At 39.1% G+C, this 9,684-nt stretch overlaps 1 protein-coding gene across 1 annotated transcript; it reads right to left on the bottom strand.

Annotated features, from left to right (window-relative positions):
- Positions 1-8,259: 8,259 nt before the first annotated feature.
- Positions 8,260-9,147, bottom strand: LOC133611346 (transmembrane protein 229b-like). Its single transcript, XM_061968054.1, has one exon. The coding sequence runs from the start codon at positions 9,145-9,147 to the stop codon at positions 8,617-8,619; it is 531 nt and encodes a 176-aa protein (XP_061824038.1). The 3' UTR covers positions 8,260-8,616.
- Between the last annotated feature and the right edge of the window lie 537 nt (positions 9,148-9,684).

The raw sequence follows: 9,684 nt of genomic DNA, 5'->3' as shown, positions 1-9,684 counted from the left end.
GAGAACTGTTTTTACTATTATGAGAAAAATGTCTTAGTATGGGGAACAGTTAAGAGAAAAGTTGTAGTTTTGTGAGGAAAAAAATGAGGATTTTTTTATTTTTTTTTGTGAATAAAGTTTACTTGGATGAGAATAAATCATGAGTAAAAAGTTGTACTAAGATGAAAAACAATGTGAATATAGAAAAGTTGTCAATTTGGTAGTTTTGATATGAGAAAACCATCCTATTAGGAAAAAGTTGTTAAGAGAAAAATACGAGAAAAAAATTAGGGAAACGTAAATAAAAAAAAAGTTAATGAGAAAAAAGGTGAATATACAAAAGTTTTAAGTGTAAGTAGTAATAGGATAAACAAAAAAGTTATGAGAACAACATATGAGAAAAAGTTGTCAAGAGAACAGAATTGTAGTATCATGAGAAAAAAATGTATACTTTATGAGAAAAAGTTCTTCAAGAGAAAACAGTTGACTTATGAGAAAACATTTAATCGTATTACACAAAAGTTTGAATATGAGGAAAAAAGTTGTTCTATAATGAGGAACAAATCATATGAGAAAACATTTCTAAATTTAAAGTTTTAATATGAGAATTGTTTTTACTATCATGAGAAAAATGTCTTAGTATAAAGTTGAGAGAAAAGTTGTAGTTTTGTGAGAAAAAAATTAGTTTTTGTTTTTTTCGTGAATAGTTTACTTTGATGAGAATAAATCATGAGTAAAAAGTTGTACTAAGATGAAAAACAATGTGAATATAGAAAAGTTGTCAATTTGGTAGTTTTGATATGAGAAAACCATCCTATTAGGAAAAAGTTGTTAAGAGAAAAATACGAGAAAAAAATTAGGGAAACGTAAATAAAAAAAAAGTTAATGAGAAAAAAGGTGAATATACAAAAGTTTTAAGTGTAAGTAGTAATAGGATAAAAAAAAAAAGTTATGAGAACAACATATGAGGAAAAAGTTGTCAAGAGAATAGAATTGTAGTATCATGAGAAAAAAATGTATACTTTATGAGAAAAAGTTCTTCAAGAGAAAACAGTTGACTTATGAGAAAACATTTAATTGTATTACACAAAAGTTTGAATATGAGGAAAAAAGTTCTTCTATAATGAGGAACAAATCATATGAGAAAGCATTTCTAAATTTAAAGTTTTAATATGAGAACTGTTTTTACTATTATGAGAAAAATGTCTTAGTATGGGGAACAGTTAAGAGAAAAGTTGTAGTTTTGTGAGGAAAAAAATGAGGATTTTTTTATTTTTTTTTGTGAATAAAGTTTACTTGGATGAGAATAAATCATGAGTAAAAAGTTGTACTAAGATGAAAAACAATGTGAATATAGAAAAGTTGTCAATTTGGTAGTTTTGATATGAGAAAACCATCCTATTAGGAAAAAGTTGTTAAGAGAAAAATACGAGAAAAAAATTAGGGAAACGTAAATAAAAAAAAAGTTAATGAGAAAAAAGGTGAATATACAAAAGTTTTAAGTGTAAGTAGTAATAGGATAAACAAAAAAGTTATGAGAACAACATATGAGAAAAAGTTGTCAAGAGAACAGAATTGTAGTATCATGAGAAAAAAATGTATACTTTATGAGAAAAAGTTCTTCAAGAGAAAACAGTTGACTTATGAGAAAACATTTAATCGTATTACACAAAAGTTTGAATATGAGGAAAAAAGTTGTTCTATAATGAGGAACAAATCATATGAGAAAACATTTCTAAATTTAAAGTTTTAATATGAGAATTGTTTTTACTATCATGAGAAAAATGTCTTAGTATAAAGTTGAGAGAAAAGTTGTAGTTTTGTGAGAAAAAAATTAGTTTTTGTTTTTTTCGTGAATAGTTTACTTTGATGAGAATAAATCATGAGTAAAAAGTTGTACTAAGATGAAAAACAATGTGAATATAGAAAAGTTGTCAATTTGGTAGTTTTGATATGAGAAAACCATCCTATTAGGAAAAAGTTGTTAAGAGAAAAATAAGAGAAAAAAATTAGGGAAACGTAAATAAAAAAAAAGTTAATGAGAAAAAAGGTGAATATACAAAAGTTTTAAGTGTAAGTAGTAATAGGATAAACAAAAAAGTTATGAGAACAACATATGAGAAAAAGTTGTCAAGAGAACAGAATTGTAGTATCATGAGAAAAAAATGTATACTTTATGAGAAAAAGTTCTTCAAGAGAAAACAGTTGACTTATGAGAAAACATTTAATTGTATTACACAAAAGTTTGAATATGAGGAAAAAAGTTGTTCTATAATGAGGAACAAATTACATGAGAAAACATTTCTAAATTTAAAGTTTTAATATGAGAATTGTTTTTACTATTATGAGAAAAATAGTTAAATATAAAAAAATAGTTTTGTGAGGAAAAAAAAAGAGGATTTTTTTTTTCCGCGAATAAAGTTTACTTTGATGAGAATAAATTATGAGTAAAAAGTTGTACTAAGATGAAAAACAATGTGAACATAGAAAAGTTGTCAATTTGGAAGTTTTAATATGAGAAAAACAATTGTGAGAAAACAATCATATCCGGAAAAGTTGTCAAGAGAAAAAAATTTGGAAAACTTAAAAAGAAAAGTTAATGATGAGAAAAAAGGTGTACTATTATGAGGGAAAAAAAGGTGAATATACAAAAGTTTTAATTGTAAGTAGTAATAGGATTGAAAAGTTATGAGAAAAACATATGAGAACAAGTTGTCAAGAGAATAGAAATGTAGTATTATGAGAAAAAAAATGTATACTTTATGAGAAAAAGTTAATCAAGAGAAAACAGTTGACTTATGAGAACAAATTAAATTGTATTACACAAAAGTTTGAATATGTGGAAAAAAGTTGTACTATAATGAGAAAAAAATCATATGAGAAAACATTTCTAAATTTAAAATTTTAATATTAGAATATTTTTTACTATTATTAGAAAAACCTCTTAGTATGGTGGAAAGGTAAGAGAAAAGTTGTAGTTTTGTGAGAAAAAATGAGGAAAACGATTTCAAGTGAATAAAGTTAACTTTGATGAGGATAAATCATGAGAAAAAAAGTTGTACTAAGATGAAAAAAAGTGAATATAGAAAAGTTGTAAATTGGAAGTTTTAATATGAGAACAACAATTATGAGGAAAAACATCAAATGAAAAAAAGTTGTCAAGAGAAAAGTATTATAAGAAAAAAATAGGAAAACTTAAAAAAAAAAGTTAATGATGAGAAAAAAATCATGAGAAGAAAGTTATACTAATATGAGAAAAAAGGTGAATATACAAAAGTTTTAATTGTCAGTTTTAATAGGATTAAAAAGTTACGAGAAAAACATCAAATGAGAAAAAGTTGTCAAGAGAATAAAATTGGAGTATAATGAGGAAAAATGTATACTTTATGAGAAAAAGTTATTCAAGAGAAAACAGTTGACCTGTGGGGAAAAATAACATTGTTTGAGTGTGAGAGAAAAAATCATATGAGAAAACATTTCTAGATTTAAAGTTTTAATATGAGAATTGTTTGATTATTATGAGAAAACATGTCTTAGTATGGGGAAAAGTTAAGAGAAAAGTTCTAGTATTGTGAGGAAAAAATTGGAAAACTATTTCAAGTGAATAAAGTTAATTTTGATGAGAATAAATCATGAGAAAAAAGTTGAACTAATATGATAAACAATGTGAATATAGAAACGTAAATTGGAATTTTTAATATGATAAAAACCATCGTACAAGAAAAAGTTGTAGTATTGTGAGAAAAAAATTAGGAAAACTTAAAAAAAAAAAGTTAATGATGAGGAAAAAATCATGATAAAAAGTTGTACTAACATGAGAAAAAATATGAATATACAAGAGATTTAATTGTAAGTTTTAATTGGATAAAAACGTTATGAGGAAAAACATATTAGAAAAAGTTGTCAAGAGAATAAAATTGTAGTATGAGACAAAATGTATACTTTATGAGAAAAAGTGTTTCAAGACAAAACAGTTGACTTGTGGGGAAAAATACAATTGTACTACAAACAAGTTTGAATATGAGGAAAAAAGTTGTACTATAATGAGGAACATTTATGAGAAAACATTTCTAAATGTAAAGTTTTATTATAAGAATTGTTTTACTATTATGAGAAACACGTCTTAGTACGGGGAAAAGTTAAGAGAAAAGCTGTAGTTTTGTGAGAAAAAATGAGGAAAACTATTTTAAGTGAATAGTCAACTTTGATGAGAATAAATCATGAGAAAAAAAAGTTGTACTAAGATGAAAATAGTGAATATAGAAAAGTTGTAAATTAGAAGTTTTAATATGAGAAAACCATCATATGAGAAAAAAGTTGTCAAGAGAAAAGTATTATGAGAAAAAAAAAAAGAAAACTTTTCAAAAGAATTAAGTTAACGATGATGACATGAGAAAAAAGTTGTACTAATATGAGAAAAAAGTCAATATAGAAAAGTTTTAATCGTATGTTTTAATATGAGAAATTCATATTTTTCATATGAGAGAAAGTTGTAGTATTATGAGGAAAACCTTTTCAAAAGAATAAAGTTAACTACATGAGTAAAAGGTTGTACGAAAATGAGAAAAAAGTGAATATACAAAAGTTGTAAATTGGAAGTTTTAATATGAGAAAAAAGTTATCAAGAGAACAGTTGTAGTATTATGAGAAAAAAATCAACAATTGTTTTTGAATTGTATGTTTTTTTATGATAAAAAGTTGTACTGCTGTGGGGAAAAACATTTAAAACCTTTTTCAAGAGAACATAGTGAAGTGGCGTGGCGGGGAGAATGGCCGTGCGCGACCCGAGGGTCCCTGGTTCAATCCCCACCTAGTACCAACCTCGTCATGTCCGTTGTGTCCTGAGCAAGACACTTCACCCTTGCTCCTGATGGCTGCTGGTTAGCGCCTTGCATGGCAGCTCCCTCCATCAGTGTGTGAATGTGTGTGTGAATGGGTAAATGTGGAAGTAGTGTCAAAGCGCTTTGAGTACCTTGAAGGTAGAAAAGCGCTATACAAGTACAACCCATTTATCATTTATTAAGTGAATTATATTTATATAGCACTTTCCTCTAGAGACTCAAAGCAGTTTACATAGTGAAACCATTATCCAAGTGACTCGGATGGCTGAAGCGGGGATGGAACCTGGAACCCTCAAGTTGCAGGCACGGCTGCTCTACCAACTGGGCCACCTGTTATCACGTTGTGGTAAATATGAAGTAACATGTATGTCCAGTCGAATAAAAATATATATTAAAAAAACAAAAAAAACATGCTTTTGTATGGTTTGACCCTGGGAACTCCTGACTACTGCGCATGCGCAGACGTTGGGTCTCCTCTGCAGAACACTACAATGTAAACAGTCATGAAAATAAAGAAAACACATTGAATGAAAAGGTGTGTCCAAACCAGTGAAGTTGGCACAAATCCTTTTCAACCTATATTGGTTGTGTTTAGGAGGAGTAGACGGCACAGACCACAAGGGGACATAGTTAAGCTCTATGATTTTATTATATATATACACAATATACACTGTATATATATATATATAAACTAGAGAATGTAGTGTGACAAAATCCAAAAGTGCGCGTGTGTGTGTGAGTTAGCTGTTGTATGTTACCGGGAGTGTTGAGTGAGAGGCGGAAGTCCCAGAGGGGAAAGGCAGGTTCGCATGTCCGTGAGGCAAGCAGGAAGTCGAGGGCTAAGCGGGGCGTAGAAGGTCCGTGTCCAAGCGGGAGGTCGAAAATCGGTACTCGAACAGCTGATTACGTTCTGGCCCGGAATAACTGCAGCAGGACTGACGCGAGCATGTGCGCTCTTGGAGGCGCAATCTGCAGAGCGCACAGATGAGGGCCGTGCTAGTACCCCCCTCCTTATGGACAGATTCCAGATGTCCTATCAGTCGAACCAGAAAAACAAAAAGATCAAAGGTCAAGGGAGGGTGGAGGAGTGAACTGGTGGTGGGTCGCCGGCCCAAATGTCCCCGAATCCACCGGGGACAAGTCTGGGAGTGTTGAGTGAGGCGGAAGTCCCAGAGGGGAAAGGCAGGTTCGCATGTCCGTGAGGCAAGCAGGAAGTCGAGAGCTAAGCGGGGCGTAGAAGGTCCGTGTCCAAGCGGGAGGTCGAGAATCCAAAAGGGACAGCCAGAGAACCAGAGGGGAACAACAGTGAATCACAGGAGAAGACGAGACGCACAGCTCGTCATGTGGAACGAAGGCAGACTGCTGGAAGGACGACAAGGAAGACACGGGACCAATCAAACACGACGGGAGAGAAACACACAGAGAGAGAGCAAGGTTGCATAGAGCTTGATGATCGCTTATGGTACTCGAACAGCTGATTACGTTCTGGCCCGGAATAGCTGCAGCAGGACTGACGCGAGCATGTGCGCTCTTGGAGGCGCAATCTGCAGAGCGCACAGATGAGGGCGCATTCGGGCCATGCCAGTACCCCCCTCCTTATGGACAGATTCCAGATGTCCTATCAGTCGAACCAGAAAAACAAAAAGATCAAAAGTCAAGGGAGGGTGGAGGTGTGAGCTGGTGGTGGCTCGCCGGCCCAAATGTCCCCGAATCCACCGGGGACAAGTCTGGGAGTGTTGAGTGAGAGGCGGAAGTCCCAGAGGGGAAAGGCAGGCTCGAATGTCCGTGAGGCAAGCAGGAAGTCGAGGGCTAAGCGGGGCGTAGAAGGTCCGTGTCCAAGCGGGAGGTCGAGAATCCAAAAGGGACAGTCAGAGAACCAGACGGGAACAACAGGGAATCACAGGAGAAGACGAGACGCACAGCTCATCACGTGGAACAAAGGCAGACTGCTGGAAGGACGACAAGGAAGACACGGGACTAACCAAACACGACGGGAGAGAAACACACAAGAGAGAGAGCAAGTTTGCATAGAGCTTGATGATCGCTTACGGTACTCGAACAGCTGATTACGTTCTGGCCCGGAATAGCTGCAGCAGGATTTACGCGAGCAGGTGCGCTCTTGGAGGCGCAATCTGCAGAGCGCACAGATGAGGGCGCATTCGGGCCATGCCAGTACCCCCCTCCTTATGGACAGATTCCAGATGTCCTATCAGTCGAACCAGAAAAACAAAAAGATCAAAAGTCAAGGGAGGTTGGAGGGGTCAACTGGTCGTGGGTCGCCGGCCCAAATGTCCCTGAATCAAGTCTGGCGGGCAGGCGGCAGCAGCCGGCAAGGCGGACGACCAAGGGAAGGCAGACGCGAGTGGCGCCAGAACCACAGCAGCCTACGAGATACATGTCCATGTCCTGGGCATCGTTGCTGTTGCCGCAGAAAGCGTCCATGCCCTGGCCAGCCGGAAGTCATGGAGGCGACAATACTGAAGACGAAGATGACGATGTCGTTGGAGCCAGAGACGAGGAGAACGACGTCATTGAAGCCAGTGACAAGGAGGACGACGTCGTCGGGGTCAGAGAAAAGGTAGCAGGCTGAGGAGCTGGCCAAGGTGCTGAAGCATGGGCTGGTCGTGGAGCAGAAGCGGGCGCTGGTCATGGTGCTGAAGCCAGCGCTGCTGACACAGGAACCAATCTGGGTGCAGGTGCTGGTACGGGGGCCAGTCTTGCAGCTGGTACTAGTTCGAGGACCAGTCTTGTTGCTGGTACTGGTATGGGAACCAGTCCAGGTGCTAGTACTGGTATGGGGACCAGCCTTGGAGCGGGTGCTGCTTCGAGGACCAGCTTTGGAGCGGGTGCTGGCTCGGACACCAGCCTTGGAGCGGGTGCTGGCTCGGACACCAGCCTTGGAGAGGGTGCTGGCTCGGGGACCAGCCTAGGGACGGGTGCTGGCTCGGGGACCAGCTTAGGGGCGGGTGCTGGCTCAGGGACCAGCCTAGGAGCGGGTGCTGGCTTGGGGACCAGCCTAGGAGCGGGTGCTAGCTCAGGGACCAGCCTTGGAGCGGGTGCTGGCTCGGGGACCAGCCTTGGAGCGGGTGCTGGCTCGGGGACCGGCCTTGGAGCGGATGCTGGCTCGGGGACCAGCCTTGGAGCGGGTGCTGGCTCGGGGACCCGTTTAGGAGCGGGTGCTGGCTCGGAGGCCAGCCTTGGAGCGGGTGATGGCTCGGGGGCCAGCCTTGGAGGGGGTGCTGGTAGTCTGGCTTGTGGGTGCGGCCATGCAAACCAAATGATAGGTGGTAGCGGTCTTGCTGGCCGAAGCTGTGCTACCCCACCAGCACAGCCATCCGTACTACTAAAAAAAAGGAAATTTCTCAGTGTGAACATTAAATATCTTGTCTTTGCAGTCTATTTAAATATAAGTTGAAAAGGATTTGCAAATCATTGTATTCTCTTTTTATTTACCATTTACACAACGTGGCAACTTCACTGCTTTTGGCTTTTGTAGATTTTATTTTTTATTGTCTTTGCATTTTCTGCAGAATGTTTTTGTAAAGTTGATTTTGGACACACACAGAACACTTTCAGGCTTTGAGGTGACTAAAAAAAAGAGTAAATATGTGCAAGGAAGATTGTTTTGTCCCTTTTCTTCAAGTCATGTTTGCAGGTTGGAAGAGTAATCCCGCGAGGGGTCAGAGGTCATGATGATGAAGAGGGTTCATGTTTTCCTTGTTTTCATGCAGTAAAGGTGAGGGGGGCGGGGCTTGCGTCGATGTCACCAGGTAGTCCCCGCCCCTTGCAGGAGTTTTCACTCCCATTTGAGAAAGCTGTTATTGCTGGACATCAAGGTGCTGATGTAGCTCCGCCCGAAGCCGTCGTCGGTGCCCTGATGGAAGCGCAGGCGCAGCGTGTTGCGGATGAGCAGGCGCTCCACGACGAAGGAGGCGCAGAAGCACGGCAGCGCGTACTCGGCCGTGATCAGGCCCAGGAAGTTGTAGCGGAAGGCGGAGTAGTCCCAGGGGCAGGCGTGGAACTGGCGCAGCAGCAGCCCCGTGCTCAGCTCCCACATGTACGTCCACAGCGTGTAGATGAGGCAGCGCACCAACACGTGGCAGTGCCCGCGCAGGTACAGGTACATGCGCTCCATCGCCAGGATGCACGTGCCGTAGATGAAGAGCGTCCACACGCTCGTCAAGCCCGGGAACTTCCACTCGGAGTGCACGGCGAACTCCCACGCCGCCGTGAACACGACCTTGCAGAAGTAGCCGTGGATGGCGTACAGGTACCAGCGGAAGAGCACCATCAGCTGCACGGGAGGCTGCAGGATCGTGGTCGCCATGGCTCGTCACGCCTTGGATCTGGAAGAGGAAAGAACGTCAACGCTCGAGCCGAATGTGACAATAACCCGCAAAATTACAGCCCTGCCAAAAAAGATCGGCAATTTATCGGGAAAAGTAACGGCTGATACCGCCTCTTTGACTTAATTGTTTTAGGTATCGAGACTTTGATACCAAGCAAATACATGGATATCGTCACTACCAAATACTGTGCGACACTTTTTTTTTTGGACATTTTTGACCCTTTTTTTTATCTTTGCCATTTTTCTCATTTTGACCATTTTCGGCATTTTTCCACATTTTGGCCTGTTTTTTGCCTTTTTCTTCCCAGGTCCCCTGTGAGTCATCCCGGGGGTATTTGTTTTAAAATGTTCTCATTTTGACCATTTATCGGGAAAAGTTACAGCAATTTAGGTGGACAATTTTGACTTAACTGTTTTAGGTTTTGAGACTTTGACACCAATACCATGACCATGGCCATACCATGACCATGAATTGATTAACGTGGTCCCCGACTTAAACAAGTTGAAAAATGTATT

Source organism: Nerophis lumbriciformis, linkage group LG08 (genome assembly GCF_033978685.3).
Source record: "Nerophis lumbriciformis linkage group LG08, RoL_Nlum_v2.1, whole genome shotgun sequence".
Taxonomy (NCBI): domain Eukaryota; kingdom Metazoa; phylum Chordata; class Actinopteri; order Syngnathiformes; family Syngnathidae; genus Nerophis; species Nerophis lumbriciformis.
Note: the sequence above shows the minus strand (reverse complement) of the source record. Positions and strands in the feature narration are given on the sequence as shown.